This window comes from Syngnathus acus, chromosome 3 (assembly GCF_901709675.1).
Source record: "Syngnathus acus chromosome 3, fSynAcu1.2, whole genome shotgun sequence".
NCBI lineage: Eukaryota > Metazoa > Chordata > Actinopteri > Syngnathiformes > Syngnathidae > Syngnathus > Syngnathus acus.
In genome coordinates, this window is record NC_051089.1 from 38,336 (window position 1) to 60,875 (window position 22,540).

Sequence of the window (22,540 nt, forward strand, 5' to 3'; positions counted from 1 at the left end):
TCAATCGGCCCGGACGGGGCATAGTAGGCAGCTCATTTGTTGTACTTTCTGCGGGCAGCGTTAGGGTTGACTCTGCGGCGTCCGGCGCCGCAGTCGGCGTCTCGGAGCTTGAGGTTGGCGGCACGACTGTAGATGTCGTTCTGGCAGAAAGGTGACGCCCCGCCGGCCGCGTAGTCCGGGTCCCACGCATCCGTCTTCTGGCGGGCTTTTCGGGACAGACGTTGCTGAGGGAAGCGCTGGTCCTCGCACACGTGCGGGTTCTGGCTGTGCTTACCCCCCCGCGGGAGCGGCAAATTATACTGCGAACGCGGAAAGCAAACAGCGACAACAACGAGGCCGTTGGTTAGCTCAGGTGGCGTATACTTTGTCGTGTGTTGGTGGGACTGTTTCATGTCCTCCTGTGCATGTTTTGTGTGTGTCCGTTTGTTTTACCCTGAGGCCACGTGCACTGAGCACTTTGGGGTTGCTGGAGAAGTGCATGTGCACATGTCCGTCCTCGTCTACGCTGACGCTGACCTTCTTGAGCGTTCGGTTGCCACATTTTGGACAAAACTGTTTGCTCATGTCGCTGGTGGTCCTGACGCAGACGCATGCATGCACAAATGCTTTCAACACCATGAACCTCTCTTCCCGTCAAGCAAGCCAGCCTGCGCATACGTGTGTACGATACTCACGTGAAGCAAGCGTGACATCTGAGGATGTAATTCCGAGCCTGTTTGATTAACATTCCGCGGAGCGACACCACGTGGAGCCCCATCTGGATCAGAACGTTCTGCCCACACCAGTCACATGGTGAGTTGTCCGCACGAGTTACACACAGTTACGTGAGCTATGCGAGATGCACGCTGAGTGAGAAATGTGGTGTGACGCCAGTCGTACGAGTTGCAGCTTTTCAGTCACAGGGTGAGAGTCGCATCAAGCTCTATCAGTTACATGTTGAATTAACCGATGAGTCATGTGGCCAGTTACACGGCGAGTGGTGTGATGAGCTATGAGTCGCCACAGGGCGAATGGTGGTGAAAGGCCACACGAATTGTGCGCTGAATGGGTTCGAGTGGCACGATGGTGTGTGCGGTCGCCATGGTAACACCTCTACCTCACCTGCATGGCAAAGTCTGTGGTCAGACATCCAACTTTGACCTGGGCATCTGCCGTCCAATCAGAGGAGTCTATTTTCATCTGCCCGATGTTACTGGGCGTGATCCAAGCTCCGCTTTCGTTGTCATCGCCCTCCCATTCCTCCTCCTCCTCTTCCCCGGTGACTTCCTGCATGGCACCTTCCTCCTATGACAAAAAAAGCATCATTGAGCCGTTCCGGCTAAGCCCTACGAGCTGAGCTAATGAGTGTTGTAATGACCAGTAAAGCCAACAGGTGGTTGTCAACGGGGGCCGGCGTTTGCCTCCAGAACAGGAAGCTGTTGAAGTTGTCCGCTTCCGTTTCAGGCGACACCGGCGTGCTCCTCACTTCCTGTTTGCGTTCAGAACCCTGACAAAAGAAGAAGACGACGACGCCACAGCTTGGCTACTTCCTGTCCCCGTCAACAACGCAACATAGGTAGCTCAAATGACTTCGGGCCGTAAGCGCGCTCGTAACTTAATTACTCATATTGAATCAATTCCCCCTTTTTAGCGGGGTTACGTATTTCAAGAGAAAATTTGTGCTGGTGCAGAACCTTGACTATTATGACCAACTCTGAGTTTACGTGCGGTGTTAAGAATAGTTACCGTGTTATTTTAATTTTCTACTGACCGAAGCCAATAGTTGCGCTGCCATGTACTGGATATCATCATCATCATTGTTTTTGCGGACAGAAAACGGGAAACATTTGGGAATTGTGCTCAACGAGCGCCGAGCAGGCCAAAGATGATCTCTGACCTTGGAAGGGAAGTAGAATCCCGCCACATTGACGGGCGTCTCCGGGTGGCGCTGCGTGTCGCTCACATCCACCTGCAAACGACAAACGAAAGGCTGTCGGAGAGTGGGGGCGGGGTTGAGGCCGTGCTCGGGGATCACACCTGGTGGCGGGGCTCCTTGCGCAGATGTCCCGTCCCGACGTGTTCCTCCTCCAGTTGCAACGTAAGCGCCAAAACTTTGATGTCGGTGGGTGACAGGCTGGGGTAATCCCCCGTCTTCTTGGAGAAATCTGTCACTGAGGGAGCCGCAAAGGCGCCGTCAGTCCACGCAGACCCCCCTTGCCCCGCCGACGCCACTACCCAATCGGACGTGTTGGGCCGCAGGCTGCCGTAGGTTGAGCTGGTACGGGAGGAAGGCCAGACTCCTCCTGGTAGCTTTGTCCCGAATCTCGTCCACCACCTCCCTCAGCGTGTAGACGTTCTTCCCAATGTCCTGAAACGCATCGTCAAATGTCCGTCGCTGTCACCTTCATCACCCTCGCGTCCCCTTGCCGCCTTTCAAGATACGAATGAAGTTACAATTCATTGCGATCCAGTTCTTGCCCCCCGCCACGCTACACAATATAGCGATAGCCGCATAAATCTCATCTTTGTTTTACTCCACGTAGTCGTGGTGCCATGTAATGGTTGCGACGCCATCCACGAGTTGCCATGTAATCCAGTGGTGGGGCACGAGATATCTGTACCAGTACCGGTCTGCAATGATCAAAAACGGTTCAGTACCACTTTTTGTGAGTGTCCTAAGATGAATGATGAAACTAAATTGAAGTTGTAATTTTCATTGTACTGTATTTACTAATGTTTTGCATTTTTGCCATGTATCATTTTAGTACCAGTATCTTTTGTATAGTGACAACAATTCTAAATTGAATCCAGTAGTTATGGTGTAATCTTGTAGGTGCAAAGTAGCCTAGTGGATGTCGTATCGTGTATTTACGACAAAAGTGGTGTAATCTTGTAGGTGCAAAGTAGCCTAGTCGATGTCGTATCATGTATTTACGACAAAATGTTTTGGGAATGGGAAGTCTATACGTCGCTAGCTGTGGCGTCATCTGGTTCATGAGACCCACGTTTCTCCGCGGTGATAAATAAGATCTTGTCCGGTCGAGGTTGCCTCAAATAAGATCGACATCGGCAAAGTTTGTATTCTGTAGGTTAACTGGAGAAAAGGCCACCTGGAGAGGAGCTTTGTGCAAAAAAGCTCCCGCGTCTGCGACGACATGCTCCACTCCGGGCTGCGCCATCTTGGATCAGCGACAGTCGTAGTTCGGCCAATCAGAAAAGACGTTCTTACCACGTGAAGATTCCGTTCAATTTGCGAATGCAATTTGGGCGCGTTCGAAACTTCACTCTGCGCGCACTAGGTCAAAACGAGACCGCTCGGAAATTCAGTGCTTTGCTCAATTTAGCCGTATGGAAATTCAACCAGTACACCAAAAACGGAGTGCTAGTGCGTGCACTCGGCACTCTGACTGGAGACGCGGTGCGCCAGTGCTGCTACGTTCGGAAATGCGGGAGCGCGGCGAACCCTCTCCGAACACGTCCCCTGGCAGAGTCGCGCACGGGCGTCAGTGTGACGGCTCCCAAAACGCCCCTTGTCACGTGACTAAAGATAATCTCGCGGCGCCTTAAATCACGTTTAGGTTGAGCAAAAAGCAACGACTCTGAAATTGTCAAATTCTGAAACATGCGGCAGCGCTGGGTAGCGAAGCAACACCATCATTTAGTTTTGTTTTGTTTATTGGAGCACAGTAAATTCCATTCAATACATTTATATTCTTTTATCTTCCTCCGGTCTCAGATTCAACTCGAACAGGGGTGGACAATTCCGGTCCTCGAGGGCCAGTGTCCTGCATGTTTTCTACGTCACCCTGTTGCAACACACCTGATTCAAATGGTCAGATAATTAGCAAAGTCTGCAGATGCTGGATAGCAATCCTGATCATTAGAATCAGGTTGTTGCAGCAGGGAGACCTGTAAAACATGCAGGACACCGGCCCTCGAAGACCGGAATTGCCCACCCCTGAACTAGAACAACGCTTACTGCGGAGTTCTTTTCGACACCGACCCAGTTTTCACCACATATGAAGCCTGAGGTGGGCGAGAGAATTGGAGGGACGTGCAGAATGGCCGCCGTCTTGAACCGGGAGTCTCAAACAGTCGCATCCCATGAGCACGCTTCAAAACATCCGAACTCGCGGAATTTTCTTGCGGTTAGTTTGTTGAGGACGTCCGACACCTGGCTATACGGTATGCTTCGAAAATCTTTCTTCCATTCAAGACAAGAAAAACGGCCAGTAGAAAAGCAGATACCCATATGTATGAAAAGCAGATACCCATATGTATGAAAAGCCCGAGACCCATATGCCTCCCAGACAGGGCGTGGCATTACGAGGGGATTTTTGTCACGTGACGAATTGTTGACGTCCGGGTCGGTCCAACAAGATGGCGGCGCGCTGGAGCAGCGAGAATGTGGTGTTGGAGTTTCGAGACGCGCAGGTGCGATCGTGTGGTGCTTTTTCTAACTCGCACTAGGTTTCGTACGTGCCGACCAACATTTTTGAACCATTTGAATAACTCTAGAGGTCAAAATGCATCGGTAGTTTGTAGACGCCACGTTGTATATGCTTTTCCACATTGAGTTTTAATTGTTAGTAGTACCATTTGTTTTATGTTGCATCGACGCACCGGGAAAAAAATGTTGGTTGTAAAGCTACCTTTCTTAGACAACGGCAATAAATCGATTCTAGTTCTTAAATTGGCAGCGTGTCACATCGGGCTTCGATAGGCTTCGCAACACTTGTGTGAAATACGGCCTCCCGTCAACACGTTGACGTCTTGTGTTGCCAGGCGACCACCATGTCCGTGGACTGCCTGGGCTCGCACGCCGTGCTTTCTGGGTAAGTCCCTCGCCGAACGTGGTGGCGCTTGCTTGCCTGCCGTCTTAAAAATAAGCCCGACATTGGCGACCGACATCGGCGACCGACATCGGCGACCGACATCAGGGACGATGTCGCCCGGGTGGCCATTACCGTTTAGAAGCGTACAGGTGCATGGTGACGACAAAAAGGCCCTTTTCAAGAAGGCCAAAATAGTTCAACACGTCTCTTTTGTAGTGACTGAATGAACAAACGAGTGTCTTCATATGTTTGAATTCTCAAACACGGAGCAGACCCACTCCTCAAAAAAGAACCACATGGCTGTACTGCGATTGACATATTTGCGTCCCAAATCAAAAGAAGCAGCTACCACCTCGTTTTTGTTTTGCCGTTAGGGTGCAAGTTGCATTTTGACGATAGAGTCATAGACGGGCAGAATCAGCAATCCTAACAATGGCGAGAACGCAAGCTTTCGAGTGGCCGTGGATCGGCCAGGTTTGGGGATGCGGCACTTGCCACAACGTGGCCTTTTTTATGGGCTGCCCTTCCCGCCAGGCGCCGCTTCCTGTACGTGGTCAACCTGGAGGCGCCGTCGGAGCTGGCCAAGAAGATGTCTCGCCAGAGCAAGTGGGACGTGGGCACCGTCCAGTGGAACCCCCACCGCTCTCAGGCGCACGTCTTTGCCGCCTCGGTCCGTTTCCCCCGACCGACGCCGCCCGAGCCTGACGTCGCTTTGCTATCGCTTGCTCTGTGCCTCTTTGTGTCCATTGTTTCCAGAGCAACCAACGCGTGGAGTTGTATTCGTGGAAGGACGGCGTAGGAAGTGTCCACACGTCGCTGTCAGGCCACACACGAGTCATCAGGTGCGTGACCTCGTAGGCTGCGCGGATCATTTGCATCGTGTGATGACGCGTGAGATCATGTCACAGTGTGGTGCCACGTGTTGCTTGAGGAAGTTGTGATGTCACGTGAGGTCACGGCGGGATCACGCGAGCGTGTTTGACGTAATCTGATACAAAGTTCATGATTTGTTTTTCTTTCGCAACACGTGACTTGATGCGACGGGTGCGCTCGCTCAGCGATCTGGACTGGTCGTGCTTCGAAGCCGAGTTCCTGGTTAGCAGCTCGGTGGACACGTATATGTACATCTGGGACATCAGGTGAGAAGGTTGCGTTAACTTGCTTTGCATTAGCTCACGCAGCCTTTTTTTGTTGTTGTTGTTGTTCTTGCTTGTCCTTGTCCCTCTGTCCTTACAGAGACACACGCAAACCTGCTGTGGCACTGTCTGCTGTCGGTGAGTGCAAACAAACAAACAAACAAATGGCAGCGACACTTTTGTCACTCCATTGAGCGAGCACGTCCGGAAGGCCCTTTTTCACTCAGCTGTGTTTGTTGCGGTCAGCCGGCGCCTCTCAGGTCAAGTGGAACCGCAGGAGCCGTGACGTGCTGGCGTCCAGTCATGACGGGGACGTGCGCATCTGGGACAGACGGGTAAGGTGGCGCAAGCGTGCTAGCCAACACGCTGACAAACTCAAGTGGCTCTTCTGTGCTAAAGTGGGCACGCGCGCATCTTTACAGAAACCCAACACGGCGTGCGAATATGTGGCGGCGCATCTGTCCAAGATCCACGGGCTGGACTGGCACCCGGAGCACGAGTTCATCCTGGCCACCAGTAGTCAGGACAACTCTGTCAGGGTTAGAGGCACGCACGCACTCACACGCGCGCACGACGCATTCCCGTTTGTCACCTGGTCCGTGCGCATGTGTGTGTTTGTGCAGTTTTGGGACTACCGCCAGCCCAGGAAGTACTTGAACATCTTGTCATGTCAGGTTCCCGTGTGGAAGGCCCGATACACGGTTAGGACGCCGTGCTTGTCACTTTTCTGCAAATGCTCATGTCTCTGTCTGTCAGTCTGTTTGTTGAACGCACAAGTGTGTTTATTGTGTACGTGTGTGTGTTTATTATGTGCGTGCATATTTCAGCCCTTCTCCAATGGGCTGGTCACAGTTATGGTTCCTCAGCTGCGGCGCGAGAACAGTCTCCTCCTGTGGTCCACACTGGACCTGAACAGTCCTGTCCACGCCTTCGTGGGACATGACGACGTCATCTTGGAGTTCCAGTGGAGGCCGCAAAAGGAAGGTCACGCACGTACGCGCATTACCCACACGCGCACGTTGACGCCTTCCAGAAGTATTAGCTGAACTCTGTGATGGAAGGACTGCTTCTTGACAGCTTCCTAAGTCAAGAACTCTAAACAGCAAGTTTTGACAGGGACAGGGTCTAACCCAGGGGTGGGCAAACTACGGCCCGCGGGCCACATCCGGCCCACGGGACCGTTTAATCCGGCCCGCCAACCCTGAATTAATTGTATTATTAAACTTTTTTTTTTGTCATTTTGCCTGCAATGACTGCGTTTCCCCAGTAGATGGGGAACCGCTCGCCTGCGCATTTACTACCGGAAGCCGTGTCAGAAAGCTCGGTGCACACTCACAAGTGCGTGTACGTACGTACTCAGTAGTACGGACATGGCGCACTCGCGCTCTATTTGTATCAGTCCCGAATTTACAGCGTGGGCTGTGACGACAGCATTCTTGTAATTCGCTCGCTGAGCTTTCAGATACAGTTTTACGCTAAAGCCACCCACAAACCTTCCCCTGGAATCCTTCCATTAAAATGAGTGGCCCGAAGAAAAGAAGTGAGTGCCGAATGTTAAAAGAGTGGCCAATTTGGCTCGACGTACGCGACGTGACGTTCAGCCACATCAACCCGTCACAGATCGAGGTAAACGGATCTCTCCTAAGAATTGCCACAACAAATTTTACTCCAGACTATGATGCACTAGCAAAAAAGGGAGACCAACAACACTGTTCCCACTGAAAATGAAGGGGAGGCTCTCAAGTTTGTTGTAAAAAAATGCATTTTGAATATGATTTGTACACATAGCAGGGATTGAAACTAGCGACCATTCTCATTTTCAAACAATGCAGGATGCTCAAGGACATTGATGCACCACCTGTTTGCGACTAATCTTAACCTGTAAAGTTCTTAAGGCTTACTTTAAGGAAGTGTTTCCCGTTTCCTCACCTCTGTTACCAGGTGTTTGTGAGTTAAAACTCTGCTCTGATGTTCAGATACCCCTCACCGTGTTGCCGTTTTGATTACTTTATTTGGACGTATGCTTTCACCGATTCTTCAAGATGATATATTTGGTCAGAATGTTTGCTGTTTGATGTGATCTCATAAGATAAAATTTTTCATTAATCTGACCTGCAGGCACTGAAGTGATGGAGACTGTTATTCATAATAATAGTGTCGTATTTTATGAGAATCACTGATAGCAGTTTTTTAGTGATTTCTTTTTTTTTAATGCTGTTAATAAATGCATTTGTTTTCAAAAAACTTGTTTGGAATATCCATGCTTTACTACCTACTAAAGGCCAAAATCTTTTATGCAATGACCTTTACAGGTCGCTTATATTACTTCACACAAACACTACGTCCATCTGCTCCTGGTTCGGCCCTCCGGTCCAAATTTAGAACCCAGTTCGGCCCGCGAGTCAAAAAGTTTGCCCACCCCTGGTCTAACCCTAACTCTTTTCTGATTCACCTGAAAGCTGACTGGTCGACGGCTGTGCTTGTTTGTCAGGTTGCAAAGACTTCCAGCTGGTGACGTGGTCCAGAGATCAGACGTTGAGGATCTGGAGGGTGGACCCGCAGCTCCAAAAGGTCAACCTCGACCCCGCAACCGAGCGGCCCCTGTAGCCGCCGCGGCCATTGCTCACCGCCGTCGTTGTGGTCGTTGCGCTGCAGCTGTGCCTGAGCGACCTGCCGGACGAGCTGGCGGACGGCGCGGCAGCCATGGTGGAGTCGGACAAGACGCTGACGTCCACCGATTCTGACGGACAGCGCGCCAGAATTCTCGTCGGGCCTCATCCTCAAGGTGACGCACGTACATCCCGTCCGCTCGTGTCGGGAGGAAGCGCTCCTGGCTAATTGCCATCCTGCCATCTTCTTCTTTTCGTGTCTTTGAAGTGCTAGTCAGATGACAGTTTCCCATGTCTTTACACAGTCTTTTGCGTTGTCATTGAATTCAGCGAGATCTTTTAAGATGCAGGGGTTGGGTAGTAGAGGGCAGACAAGGCAGTGATGCATCGTCTGGTCCTCTTCTCCGCATTCACAGAGGGTTGGGGCGGTTTTGTAGCCCCATCTGGCAATAGCAGCTTTTGATCTGCCTGTTCTCAGGCGGTTGAATGTCTTCCACCGGACCCATTGGTCCTGCCATGGCTTTGCTAAATGGGACGGTTTGGCTTGTCGGGGAAAGAAGACACAAAAGCCCTGGGCTTCCACTGGGCTTACGCTAGAGCTGGCCTGATATAGCGGCATCGTTTGAAAGCATTGATTGTGCTGCCGTCTCTGCGCTTAGGGGCGTCGCTGTCACCGCTGGACGGCTACCGCCACGGATGTCCGTAGAAAAGCGGTTTAATACAGAAATTAGTCATTTGGATGCCGTTCTAACGCATTGTCTCCGCCTCCCAGCTGAGGACCCCTCCTGGCCTGGCCGCTCTCCCCTCCTGGCCGCTCCCCCCTCCTGGGGATGTCTTTTCTTTGGCAGACTGAAAGCGGTCGTTAGTGATGGCAACAACGACACTCCATCTCAAACCGGAGCTCAGTCGGGACAGGGCTGCGGCTCCTCATTGTTGCTCGACGAGAACGTCGGACACCTCTGAAAGATGGATTTGCTCACACCTGCGCTCCATCCCCAGATCAAGACGGCGGGCGGGACTCGACGGCGTCTTCCGGCCTGGCTCAAACGCTCCAACAGGAATTCTCCCTGGTCAACCTGCAGATCAGGAATGTCAACGTGGAGGTGAGAGCCGATGCAAAGGCAGCGATCGCAGACGCCCGTTTGTTTATTCTGACTGGGATTTTTAAAAAAAATTTTTAGATGGACGCGGTGAACTGCAGCTGCGTAGTGTCGGCTCACTTCGGGACTCATCAGGTCCGCCTGCTCATGAAGTTCCCGGGACAATATCCCAACAACAGCGCCCCTACCTTTCAGTTCCTCTCTCCGACAAGCATCTCTGCCGCCATGAAGACAAAGATCCACAAAGTAGGACGCACTCCTCGAGGCGCTGCGTCCCTGCTGCGTCCTCACGTGCGTCTCGTCTTTCAGGTCTTGAGTGACGTGTCCCTGCAGAAGGTGAAGAGGAACCAAAACTGTCTAGAACCTTGCGTCCGGAAGCTCGTGTCCTGCCTGGAGTCCGTCGTGGTGAGAAGACGCTAAGATAGGAAACCCTTGGCTATTTTATTTTTTTTCTTCCAAAAATAAGGTCCCAACCCAAAAAGTGAACGGATCGACGTATTAGAAAGGCGCCTTTTCGTGCGTGTCTTCTTCACAGGAGGACAGCCCGTCCTCAAGACCTTTCGTGCTGTCCAATCCCGTGGCTCCGACGCTGCAGGCCTTTCCGCGAGTCATCAACACCTACGGGTCCTACCAGGTAAGCAGGGCGGGGCAGACATCCGGAGCCGCCACCGAGGGTCGCGTGGCCCGTTTGCGTGAGCTCGGCGGGGTTTGGCACAGCTCGGCCGCGACATAGACGAGACTCTGGCCGTCAAGAAATTGCTTTGCAAAACACGATCTGCCCACACACTCGACACCTTGCTGTTTGTGCGGCGGGCGTTGTGTTTGCAGGATGCCAACATTCCCTTCCCGCGCACGTCGGGCGCTCGCTTCTGTGGCACCGGGTGTCTGGTTTACTTCACCCGGCCAATCAGCATGCACCGCGTGGCCCCGCCCACCGAGCCCACGCCCAGGTAGTGACCTAGCTGCATGTTTCGGCGCCGGCGTGAATACGTAATGCGCATATCCCACGCCTGTCAGGTCTCTGTCGGCGCTGTCGGCCTACCACAGCGGCGTCTTGACGCCCATGAAGATTCGCGCAGAGTCGCAGAACACGCTCCGACTTTACAGCGGCAGCCCCACTCGGGCCGACAAAGACACCGTCTCCATCTCCTCCTTCTACTACAAAGAGCGGGTGATATGCACGCACACGCGAGACACAACGCGTTCACACGCAGGTGGCTGTTTGGAGTGTTGAAGTGAGCGTCTGTGCGTGCGTGCGTGCGTGCGTGCATGCGTCCTCCAGAAATCTCGGCGCTTCAAGAGCAAAAGGGACGGTGCCGACTGCGGGGGGCGCTCCATCAAGTTGGCGGGGAAGGTCATCATCCAGGAAATCTCCTGCCTGCTGCCCGTTCACAAAGTTCTGGGAGAGAATTACATGTGAGTGGGTGGAGCCCCAATGCAAATGATGTCACGTCTTTCCGGCTGACAGTCAACCCGAGGGTATCAGAAAGAACACCTTGTGCGTCTGTGAGGGTCCAGAAAAGTGCTATTGAAATGTGAGGCGTAATTATTCGTCCCAACACTTGCTGTTGTCCACAGCCTGAACATGAGTGACACGGAGGACACGTGCCAGAAGAACGCCGCCGCTGCACTGGCCGTCGGACGTCGTGACGTGGCCAAGGTACGGGATGGGAAGATGCCGCGCGTGCCAGTAAACGTGTACGGCAACGCGTAGGATGTAAATCTGCGCGCGCCTTCAGGTGTGGGCTCTGGCCTCGGCGGCGACCGGTCGAGGCCTGAGTCCCGATTCGGACCCTGACGCAGACGCACCCTGGGCCAGTCATCCATTTGGACGCCGCCTGCTGGAGACGCTGTGAGTTGCCGCCGACGGATATTGGTCAGCACCAACCTGCTATCTTGTCACGATCAGACGGGAATATAGGACGTCCTAACCCTTCCCTTCCCTCCCCTTCCCTACTCAGCGTAGAGCACTACAGTCACATGAGTGACGTGCAGACTCTCGCCATGCTATGCAGTGTCTTTACAGACTCGGGCGCCAACGTGGAAGTGACGCACCCTGCGCCGCAGGCACGCCAAGCACGTTTTGTAAGTATGGACCCGCCCACTCCATTTGCAGACCTGTCTGATGTCACATGGTCTAGGGCCGTCACGTAAGCAACTGAAAACGCAAAGGTCACGCCGGCGCAGCGGGTGAAGTCATGTGACTTTTGTTCAGGCCGGCTCGAGCGAGTCGACTATGGCGTTTGCGTGTCGGGAACAGCCGGAACAGGCTCTTGGCCGCAGCGAGTCCCCCGAAGACGCCCGCCACGGCAGCCGGGGACACGTCGAGCCAAAGGAACGGGAGCGTGAGCGGCACGACATGAACCGAAGGTAAAAGCGCCCTAACCCCTCCCCCAAAATAGAGTTTACGATGTCGCTCGTGCTTGCCCGCAGACTTTTGGACCCGACCAACACGCCGCAGTTTGATGACTTTAAGAAATGCTATGCGGAAATTCTCTATCGGTGGGACCTGCGAGACAAGCGCGCCGACGTGCTCAAGTTCGCTTCCTGTCCGCCCGAGCCGCACCAAGGTGTCGGTACGTGGCCGCCTGTGTTTGGTTTCCTGCCCCTTTCACAGACACGCAAACTTCCTGTCCATCTTCCTTTAGTCATGAGCCGACGCCAACTTCCTTGTCGCGGTGCCTTGTGTTTCCAGAGTTGTGCGTGCTATGCTGCCACTGCGGCAGTCCCAGTCGCGGCACTCAGTGCGTGGCCTGCAAGCGCCTGAGCTTCCAGTGTGTGGTGTGTCACGTGGCCGTGCGGGGCTCTTCCCACTTCTGCCTCGGCTGCGGCCACGGCGGCCACACGGGTCACATGATGGACTGGTTCCGGAAGCAGGAGCAGTGCCCGGCCGGGTGTGGCTGCCGCTGTCTACAGCAGAGCAACTTCTGACGGCGCAGAACAACTTTAGACGGCTGGCGTGACCGCCGCATCGCGTGACCTGATGCCCTGTCTGCAACCCGTTCACAAAGTTTTGGGAAAGAATTGCATATGAGTGGGCGGAGCCTCAACGTAAATGATGTCACGTTTTTCCGGCCGACAGTCAACTTGAGGGTATCAAAAAGCCCTTGGAGCCATAAAGGAGCAGTAGGGTCATATTTGGGCTGGCCAATAATTCAAGATGGTACAGTACACCGCCATGGACACCAGATCAATAGCAATAGAAATTGTGCTCAATATAAAATCATTTAAACCAAAACAATGGTATCAGGAAGCAAACCCTTGCCTGCTACTATGCGAGCTAACCGGAATCTCAAGGTATTACGTTCTGCTTGAGGCTGATTGACATTGGAATCGATATTCAATGCACTGTAGACTACTACGGGGCAGATTCTCAATTCAAAGCAATTTTGCCATGTATGAATACATTGTTTTTGTTTTTTTTAGCTGAAGACAAAAACATTGAAGTGTGCAATGTGCACGATGGAATTCTAAAAAAGCTTTTCTTCTTGTATTTTCAGAATCGTGAAAATAAATTCACAGAACAATGAGAAAATGTGTTGCTGCACTTTGAGCATTAATGCTTTATAGTCATTCAATGGAAAGGGCGGCAGGGTCTGTTGCAGCAGGACTGAAACCAAGGATATGTCGACAGAGATCTGGCCGATCTGAAGAATAAGTAGATAATTAAAATAAGAACAATAAAAATAAGGTATATACATAGATACAAACAAGGCAGGACAAAAAAATAGTCCTGAGATTGGGGTCGAACTCGCATCACCAGGCATGTGAGGCGGACGTGCTAACAAGTGCGCCATTAAGTCGACAGTAGCATTGGAAGTTTACTAAGTAAAACAGTGGTTTTCGTCCGGACCAAACCGACAGACTTTTCTGGCCTGAATAAACCCTGAGAAAAGATATCCTTAATCAGATAACAATAAAAATAATGTGTATACATACAGACAAGGGAGAAAAAAAAGTGCAAGACTGGCATCAAACCCGTATCATAATGCATGTGAGGCGGACGTGCTAACTAATGCGCCATTATGTCGACTAAAAACACTAAGTTTATAAAATAAAACAGGGCTTTTGGTCCGGACCAAACACGGACTAAAATACTTTATTGGTCTGAATAAACCCTGAGATAAGATATCCTTAAGATAACAATTAAAATAATGTTGAGGTATCTACATACATACAAGGGAGCAAAAAAAAAGGGCTAAGATTGGTAACGAACTTACAACGTCATGCACGAAAGGCTGACGCGCTAACTAGTGCGCCATTGTGTCGACACAAAATATGGCAAGTGCACTAAATAAAACGGCGGTTGGTACATGACGTTTGCGCGTCGCAGTCATGTGAAGCGGACATGACGTCAATGGGCGGAACCTCCGCCGAAATTCAAATCCGTGGGCAGAGTTAACTTGTTTAAAAGGGAGTGGGAAGAAGACTTATTTAATTTATTTAAATCTATTTTGAGTGAGTGCTCACCATTATGTCAATGCATAACTGTAAGTCTACTAAACAAAACAGCGATATGACGTCTGCCACGCGGTCACGTGATGCGGACGTGACGTCGATGGGCGGAACGTCCGCCAAAATTCAAATCCGTGAGCGTGGCTCGCAGAGGCGCAAAGGAAGGCGGCAATGCCGGGCAACGAGACACAGCGACGACTAACAAGAGAGATATTTTTATTTCCTGCTTGCAACTGGACCGTCTAGAGCGTACACGGTAAATACAACTCATTGTTTTTAAAAAGAAGTACTTTTGTAGCCCTGAAAAGCGAGTGAGTGTGGCGTTTGGGGGGGGGGGGGGGGGGGACGTCGAACTCGGCGTCTGCTTCCAGCCACAGACGCCGAATTTCAACGATTCTTTCTGGTCAACGTTTGTAAATTATTGCGTTGATTAAAAAAGAAAACTTTATTTAACTCTACTTTTAACTTTACCGTTTCAGATAAGCGGGTATTACGTCGCAGTCATGTGCCGCGCCAATGACGTCAATAGGCGGAAATCCCGCCAAGATTCAAATCTGTGGGCGCGGATTGCCGTGAGCGAGACAGCGGATACAAACACGACGATTATCAACAGAAATATCTTTATTTTCTGCTTGCAACTGGACCGTCTAGAGCGTACACGGTAAATACAACTCATTGTGTTTAGAGATTTACGTTTGTGTAGTTTGACTAAAGTTGTCTATGTAGCTAGCGTTCACTGTGTAATAGCAATGTGTAGCTGAGTAGCTAACCCTAGCTCAGGGGTGGCCAACCAGTCAGAGACTAAGAGCCACATTTTTTTTACTGTGTACCGTTGTTCTTGATTTGGTTCCCCCGTGAGATTTTGTTCCCCCTGCCGCGGGAGCGCGCACGCCTTATTTGGAAAGCGAAAAACCGATGTCATACGGCGTCGTACGGCGTCAGCACTACGTTGTTTCAATAAAAACATGAAGAACTCACGTTTGCGTCAGTCAATTTTAATTTTCATAAAGGATTATTCTCATTTGATGTCTTTAAATTCATCCGCGTTGTGCCATTGAAGCGGGGTGCATTCAAAGACCAGTCGTACAGACGGAACACTCATTCACTTCACCAAAAAGCAACAATATAATTAAGTGATCTCTTTGCATAAACCTCGATGCAAAGAAACTCCTCTTTTTGGGTACAGGCTACAAGGAGTATATATTACAAATACTTAATTGTGATCATCATTCATCCATCCATCCATCCATTTTATTCCTCAGGTATTTTCAAAGCAAATTAATATTGTTGCATTTATTAATTTGCTTTAAAATGACAGCGCAATAATAATTAAAAGCTGACACTATAGCAATGTCAAACGTGTTCATTTAAGAAAAAGCCACACACGTTTTGTGATCAAATCTTTCATAACGAGAATGATTTGAGTGACTTGATTTGAATGAATAATTGAGAAGAGATTTCAGTTCTGAAGGCTCCTTTTGTCCCAAGCAAAGTGACAGATGGTGGGGAGGGGGGGATAAAAATTGTAACAGGAATTCTATAAAAATGTCAAGCCGTGAGGATATGTCCCCCCCTTATTTTGAGAACGGTGAGTGCTGGACTCCAGATGTTTTTTTTCTGTCTTCCTGGGGGTCTGTTCAGGTTGTGTGAAAAATTTGAACAGGTTCCCTCATTCCTAGGCCAAATTACAGGGGGGGGGACACATCCTCACAGCTGCCCGGTGAGGATATGCCCCCCCCCCCCTTATTTTGAGAACGGTGAGTGCTGGACTCCAGCGTTTTTTCACTCACCGTCACTCACCGTTCTAAAAATAAGGGGGAGGGAACATATCCTCACGGGGCAGCTGTGAGGATTTGTTCCAGCCCTGTAATTTGGCCTAGGAATGAGGGAACCTGTTCAAAATTTTCACACAACCTGAACAGACCACCAGGAAGACAGAAAAAAAAAAACAGCTGCAGTCCAGCACTCACCATTCTCAAAATAAGGGGGGGGGGGGGACACACACATATCCTCACGGCTTGACATTTTTATAGAGTTCCTTACAATTTTTATCCCCCCTCCCCACCATCTGTCACTTTGCTTGGGACAAAAGGAGCCTTCAGAACTGAAATCTCTTCTCAATTATTCATTCAAATCAATTCACTCAAATCATTCTCGTTCTGAAAGATTTGATCACAAAACGTGTGTGGCTTTTTCTTAAATGAACACGTTTGACATTGCTACAGTGTCAGCTTTTAATTATATTGCGCTGTCATTTTAAAGCAAATTAATAAATGCAACAATATTAATTTGCTTTGAAAATACCTGAGGAATAAAATGGATGGATGGATGAATGATGATCACAATTAAGTATTTGTAATATATACTCCTTGTAGCCTGTACCCAAAAAGAGGAGTTTCTTTGCATCGAGGTTTATGCAAAGAGATCACTTAATTATATTGTTGCTTTTTGGTGAAGGGATTGAGTGTTCCGACTGTACGACTGGTCTTTGAATGCACCCCGCTTCAATGGCACAACGCGGATGAATTTAAAGACATCAAATGAGAATAATCCTTTATGAAAATTAAAATTGACTGACGCAAACGTGAGGTCTTCATGTTTTTATTGAAAACAACGTAGTGCTGACGCCGTACGACATCGGTTTTTCGCTTTCCAAATAAGGCGTGCGCGCTCCCGCGGCAGGGGGAACAAAATCTCACGGGGGGGACCAAATCAAGCACAACACCGTAAAGAGGGAGAGGGCAGCCAATGATCTTCTGTGCTGTGTTGATGACCTCTTGGAGCTTTTTCCTCTGAGCAGCAGTGCAGCTGGAGTACCAAACACGTATACAGTACGTTAAAGTGCTTTCTATGGAGCAGCGATAGAAGGACACCAGCAGTCTCTGTGTAATGCTGTGCCTCCTCAGCACCCTTAAAAAGTAGAGTCTCTGCTGGGCCTTTTTAAGCAGCTCAGAGGTGTTCACACCCCAGGTGAAGTCCTCCTCGATGTGGACTCCCAGGTAGCGGAAGGAGGACACCCTCTTCACACAGACCCCGTCGATGATAAGTGGTGGAATGTCCGTTTTATTTTTCCTCCTAAAATCAATGACCAGTTCTTGGGTTTTAGCCGTGTTTAGGAGCAGATTGTTCTCTCCACACCACTCCGATAGCTGGACCACTTCGTCCCTGTAGGCAGACTCATCCCCCTTTGAGATATTCAAAAGCATATTCAAACTGTCTAATTCCGAACATTCATGTTATTCCACTCGGTCTTATTACCAACTTCTATCAATTCAACTAAGTGTTTAATATGTCCTATCAGGGCTGAAGTCAAAATTTGGCACCATCATGTGGTGAAATTTGGAATTGCAGCACATCCAATTTTGCCTGGGAACAAACAAAAGTTTTGAAAAGAAGGCCATTAGAATTATAAACAAATCTGATTACCTTGAAAATAATAACAAGCTATTTCTTAAATAACAAATTCTTCAATTCAAAGATTTGGTAGATTATCAGACTGCTCAAATGATGCTCAAAGTGAAGCAAAACTGTTTACCTAAAAATATTCAAAAGCATATTCAAACTATGTCTAATTCAGAACATTCATGTTATTCCACTCGGTCTTATTACGAACTTCTATCAATTCAACTAAGTTTAATATTTCCTATCATGGCTCAAGTCAAAATTTGGCACCATCATGTGGTGAAATTTGGAATTGCAGCACATCCAATTTTGCCTGGGAACAAACAGATTAAATAAGTCTTACTTCTTGCCACTCCTTCTCAAACAAGTAAACTGCCCATTTTGCGCATTAGATGTTCTGTTAATACCTAGTATTTATACAAAGTCATAATTTAAATTACTTTCAACATTTATTCATCCATTCAACCACCGTTACTCCACTCGCTCTTATTACCAACTTCTGTCGATTTAACTAAGCGTTTAATACATCCTATCAGGTCTCAAGTCAAGATTTGGCACCATACATCCAATTTTGCCAGGGAACAAAAATAGATTAAATAAACTAAATAAGTCTTCATATTAAATGAGTTTAATACGTCCTATCAGGTCCCAAGTCAAGATTTTGGCACCGTACTTTGTTGAAATTTGCAATTGCAGCAAATCCAATTTTGCCTGGGAACAAAAATAGATTAAATAAACTAAATAAGTCTTACTTGTTCCCATTAAATAAATTAAATAAGTCTTGCTTGTTCCCACTCCTTTTCAAAAAAAGTAGTTTAAAACGAGGGCCCCTCCCTCAACCTTTAACCCTAACCCCGCATGTCAGTGTTGTATCTGCGAATGTTGGTTGAGGCCAAATGATAAAGTTTTCTTTCATTCCTTTAGGTTCCACGGTGTTCTTTGGCTGTATGTTTTCCACTGTAAGAAGGATAAAAATACAAAGTACAACAGTTGCACGTTGGCGAAGACGTCTCCGGTGAGTCCTTCCTTCCTTTTTATTCATGGGAAAGTCACAGACAACAATAGCTAAAGTAAAACATTGTTAGAGGTTACAAACTACATTTGTCTTAAATTGGATAGATGACTTGTTCCCACACCGTTTCAAACAAGTAAACTGGCCATTTTGTGCAGGAGATTTTCTGTTTATACCTAGTATTTATACAGTCATAATTTAAATGAACAAATAAGATTCATTCACTCACTCATTCATTCAAAATATCCAAAGTTGTGTGTGCTATTTGTAATTGAGAATAGATCTCATGTTACTCCACTCGCTCATACGACCAACTTCTATCAATTTAACTAGGCGTTTAATACGTCCTATCAGGTCTCAAGTCAAGATTTGGCACTGTGCTTTGTTGAAATTTGCAATTGCAGCAAATCCAATTTTGCCTGGGAACAAAAATAGATTAAATAAGTCTGACTTCTTCCCATTAAATAAATGAAATAAGTCTCTCTTCTTCACAGTCCTTTTCAAACAAGTAAACTGGCCATTTTGTGCAGTAGTTTTTGTGTTCACACCTAGTATTTATCCCAAATCATAATTGAAATGACTTCATTCATTCATTTTGGAAATTTGGAATTCCAGCAAATCCATTCTTTCCGATAAATAAGTCTTACTTCTTCCCTTTAAATGAATGAAGTAAGTCTTACTTCCCACTCCTTTTCAAACAAGTAAAGTCTGCCCATTTTGTGTAGTATATTTTCTGTTTATACCTAGTATTTATACAAAATCATAATTAAAATGACAATTAGCAAATAAATTAATTAATTTACTCAAGTCTTTAATATGTCCTATTAAGTATGATATTAAGATTTGTCACCATCCTTAGGTATAATTTGGATTTGCTGCAGATCAAATAGACAAATGCATTGGCCAAGTTATTTTAAGAGCACGTGGGGTGATGTGATTTCCTTTGTGAGATGTTTTGCATTTGTGATGTCATACTCTGTTTTTTGTGATGTCATACTCTGTAATTGTGCTAAGAGGCTAGGTGCTAAGAGGCTAGGTGCTGAGGTCTGATGTGGTTAGGTGCTAAAGGTGACATTTGCAATGTGCTAAAGGTGACATTTGCTATGTGCTAAAGGTGACATTTGCTATGTGCTAAAGGTGACATTTGCTATGTGCTAAAGGTGACATTTGCTGCTATGTGCTAAAGGTGACATTTGCTATGTGCTAAAGGTGACATTTGCTATGTGCTAAAGGTGACATTTGCTATGTGCTAAAGGTGACATTTGCTATGTGCTAAAGGTGACATTTGCTATGTGCTAAAGGTGACATTTGCTATGTGCTAAAGGTGACATTTGCTATGTGCTAAAGGTGACATTTGCTATGTGCTAAAGGTGACATTTGCTATGTGCTAAAGGTGACATTTGCTATGTGCTAAAGGTGACATTTGCTATGTGCTAAAGGTGACATTTGCTATGTGCTAAAGGTGACATTTGCTATGTGCTAAAGGTGACATTTGCTATGTGCTAAAGGTGACATTTGCTATGTGCTAAAGGTGACATTTGCTATGTGCTAAAGGTGACATTTGCTATGTGCTAAAGGTGACATTTGCTATGTGCTCCTAGGGTTAGGGTTAGGGTTTCGCTTAGGGCTATGTGCTCCTAGGGTTAGGGTTAGGGTTTCGCTTAGGGCTATGTGCTCCTAGGGTTAGGGTTAGGGTTTCGCTTAGGGCTATGTGCTCCTAGGGTTAGGGTTAGGGTTTCGCTTAGGGCTATGTGCTCCTAGGGTTAGGGTTAGGGTTTCGCTTAGGGCTATGTGCTCCTAGGGTTAGGGTTAGGGTTTCGCTTAGGGCTATGTGCTCCTAGGGTTAGGGTTAGGGTTTCGCTTAGGGCTATGTGCTCCTAGGGTTAGGGTTAGGGTTTCGCTTAGGGCTATGTGCTCCTAGGGTTAGGGTTAGGGTTTCGCTTAGGGCTATGTGCTCCTAGGGTTAGGGTTAGGGTTTCGCTTAGGGCTATGTGCTCCTAGGGTTAGGGTTAGGGTTTCGCTTAGGGCTATGTGCTCCTAGGGTTAGGGTTAGGGTTTCGCTTAGGGCTATGTGCTCCTAGGGTTAGGGTTAGGGTTTCGCTTAGGGCTATGTGCTCCTAGGGTTAGGGTTAGGGTTTCGCTTAGGGCTATGTGCTCCTAGGGTTAGGGTTAGGGTTTCGCTTAGGGCTATGTGCTCCTAGGGTTAGGGTTAGGGTTTCGCTTAGGGCTATGTGCTCCTAGGGTTAGGGTTAGGGTTTCGCTTAGGGCTATGTGTTCCTAGGGTTAGGGTTAGGGTTTCGCTTAGGGCTATGTGCTCCTAGGGTTAGGGTTAGGGTTTCGCTTAGGGCTATGTGCTCCTAGGGTTAGGGTTAGGGTTTCGCTTAGGGCTATGTGCTCCTAGGGTTAGGGTTAGGGTTTCGCTTAGGGCTATGTGCTCCTAGGGTTAGGGTTAGGGTTTCGCTTAGGGCTATGTGCTCCTAGGGTTAGGGTTAGGGTTTCGCTTAGGGCTATGTGCTCCTAGGGTTAGGGTTAGGGTTTCGCTTAGGGCTATGTGCTCCTAGGGTTAGGGTTAGGGTTTCGCTTAGGGCTATGTGCTCCTAGGGTTAGGGTTAGGGTTTCGCTTAGGGCTATGTGCTCCTAGGGTTAGGGTTAGGGTTTCGCTTAGGGCTATGTGCTCCTAGGGTTAGGGTTAGGGTTTCGCTTAGGGCTATGTGCTCCTAGGGTTAGGGTTAGGGTTTCGCTTAGGGCTATGTGCTCCTAGGGTTAGGGTTAGGGTTTCGCTTAGGGCTATGTGCTCCTAGGGTTAGGGTTAGGGTTTCGCTTAGGGCTATGTGCTCCTAGGGTTAGGGTTAGGGTTTCGCTTAGGGCTATGTGCTCCTAGGGTTAGGGTTAGGGTTTCGCTTAGGGCTATGTGCTCCTAGGGTTAGGGTTAGGGTTTCGCTTAGGGCTATGTGCTCCTAGGGTTAGGGTTAGGGTTTCGCTTAGGGCTATGTGCTCCTAGGGTTAGGGTTAGGGTTTCGCTTAGGGCTATGTGCTCCTAGGGTTAGGGTTAGGGTTTCGCTTAGGGCTATGTGCTCCTAGGGTTAGGGTTAGGGTTTCGCTTAGGGCTATGTGCTCCTAGGGTTAGGGTTAGGGTTTCGCTTAGGGCTATGTGCTCCTAGGGTTAGGGTTAGGGTTTCGCTTAGGGCTATGTGCTCCTAGGGTTAGGGTTAGGGTTTCGCTTAGGGCTATGTGCTCCTAGGGTTAGGGTTAGGGTTTCGCTTAGGGCTATGTGCTCCTAGGGTTAGGGTTAGGGTTTCGCTTAGGGCTATGTGCTCCTAGGGTTAGGGTTAGGGTTTCGCTTAGGGCTATGTGCTCCTAGGGTTAGGGTTAGGGTTTCGCTTAGGGCTATGTGCTCCTAGGGTTAGGGTTAGGGTTTCGCTTAGGGCTATGTGCTCCTAGGGTTAGGGTTAGGGTTTCGCTTAGGGCTATGTGCTCCTAGGGTTAGGGTTAGGGTTTCGCTTAGGGCTATGTGCTCCTAGGGTTAGGGTTAGGGTTTCGCTTAGGGCTATGTGCTCCTAGGGTTAGGGTTAGGGTTTCGCTTAGGGCTATGTGCTCCTAGGGTTAGGGTTAGGGTTTCGCTTAGGGCTATGTGCTCCTAGGGTTAGGGTTAGGGTTAGGGTTAGGGTAGGGTTAGGGTTAGGGTAGGGTTAGGGTTAGGGTTAGGGTTAGGGTTAGGGTTAGGGTTAGGGTTAGGGTAGGGGTTAGGGTTAGGGTTAGGGTTAGGGTTAGGGTTAGGGTTAGGGTTAGGGTTAGGGTTAGGGTTAGGGTTAGGGTTAGGGTTAGGGTTAGGGTTAGGGTTAGGGTTAGGGTTAGGGTTAGGGTTAGGGTTAGGGTTAGGGTTAGGGTTAGGGTTAGGGTTAGGGTTAGGGTTAGGGTTAGGGTTAGGGTTAGGGTTAGGGTTAGGGTTAGGGTTAGGGTTAGGGTTAGGGTTAGGGTTAGGGTTAGGGTTAGGGTTAGGGTTAGGGTTAGG

The 22,540-nt window shown here is 48.7% G+C and overlaps 2 protein-coding genes and 1 long non-coding RNA gene across 3 annotated transcripts; 2 read left to right on the forward strand and 1 right to left on the reverse strand.

Annotated features, from left to right (window-relative positions):
- Nucleotides 1-2: 2 nt before the first annotated feature.
- LOC119120602 (RNA-binding protein NOB1-like) lies at nucleotides 3-3,262 on the reverse strand. Its single transcript, XM_037247635.1, has 9 exons — nucleotides 3,090-3,262; nucleotides 2,215-2,347; nucleotides 2,017-2,150; nucleotides 1,877-1,948; nucleotides 1,358-1,486; nucleotides 1,102-1,284; nucleotides 675-772; nucleotides 433-577; nucleotides 3-299 (listed from the first exon to the last, which is right to left on the reverse strand). Exons 1-9 carry the CDS (start codon nucleotides 3,156-3,158, stop codon nucleotides 33-35), a joined length of 1,230 nt encoding a protein of 409 aa, XP_037103530.1. The 5' UTR covers nucleotides 3,159-3,262; the 3' UTR covers nucleotides 3-32.
- A 1,050-nt stretch (nucleotides 3,263-4,312) lies between these two features.
- On the forward strand, nucleotides 4,313-12,828 carry LOC119120785 (GATOR complex protein WDR59-like). Its single transcript, XM_037247994.1, has 25 exons — nucleotides 4,313-4,413; nucleotides 4,765-4,814; nucleotides 5,349-5,484; nucleotides 5,571-5,656; nucleotides 5,873-5,953; nucleotides 6,051-6,088; nucleotides 6,197-6,285; nucleotides 6,373-6,489; nucleotides 6,574-6,651; nucleotides 6,778-6,934; nucleotides 8,442-8,521; nucleotides 8,606-8,735; nucleotides 9,559-9,662; nucleotides 9,741-9,905; nucleotides 9,969-10,064; nucleotides 10,195-10,293; nucleotides 10,488-10,609; nucleotides 10,677-10,830; nucleotides 10,942-11,075; nucleotides 11,238-11,319; nucleotides 11,399-11,511; nucleotides 11,621-11,744; nucleotides 11,875-12,029; nucleotides 12,093-12,235; nucleotides 12,355-12,828. Exons 1-25 carry the CDS (start codon nucleotides 4,360-4,362, stop codon nucleotides 12,588-12,590), a joined length of 2,823 nt encoding a protein of 940 aa, XP_037103889.1. The 5' UTR covers nucleotides 4,313-4,359; the 3' UTR covers nucleotides 12,591-12,828.
- Nucleotides 12,829-14,300: 1,472 nt separating this feature from the next.
- LOC119120581 lies at nucleotides 14,301-18,476 on the forward strand. The gene is made up of 3 exons (XR_005097546.1): nucleotides 14,301-14,370; nucleotides 14,594-14,775; nucleotides 18,441-18,476. It is a non-coding gene; the product is annotated as an uncharacterized LOC119120581 (long non-coding RNA).
- The last annotated feature ends 4,064 nt before the right edge of the window (nucleotides 18,477-22,540 follow it).

Coding starts and splice junctions, on each gene's coding strand:
- LOC119120602 (XM_037247635.1), bottom strand. CDS start 3,158: ATGGCGCAGCCCGGAGTGGAGCATGTCGTCGCAGACGCGGGAGCTTTT. Junction 1,949..2,016: donor GCAAGGAGCCCCGCCACCAG/GTGTGATCCCCG, acceptor TGTCGTTTGCAG/GTGGATGTGAGCGACACGCA. Junction 1,285..1,357: donor ACCACCTGTTGGCTTTACTG/GTCATTACAACA, acceptor TTTTTGTCATAG/GAGGAAGGTGCCATGCAGGA.
- LOC119120785 (XM_037247994.1), top strand. CDS start 4,360: ATGGCGGCGCGCTGGAGCAGCGAGAATGTGGTGTTGGAGTTTCGAGAC. Junction 6,089..6,196: donor TGTGGCACTGTCTGCTGTCG/GTGAGTGCAAAC, acceptor TGTTGCGGTCAG/CCGGCGCCTCTCAGGTCAAG. Junction 11,512..11,620: donor CGCCGCCTGCTGGAGACGCT/GTGAGTTGCCGC, acceptor TTCCCTACTCAG/CGTAGAGCACTACAGTCACA.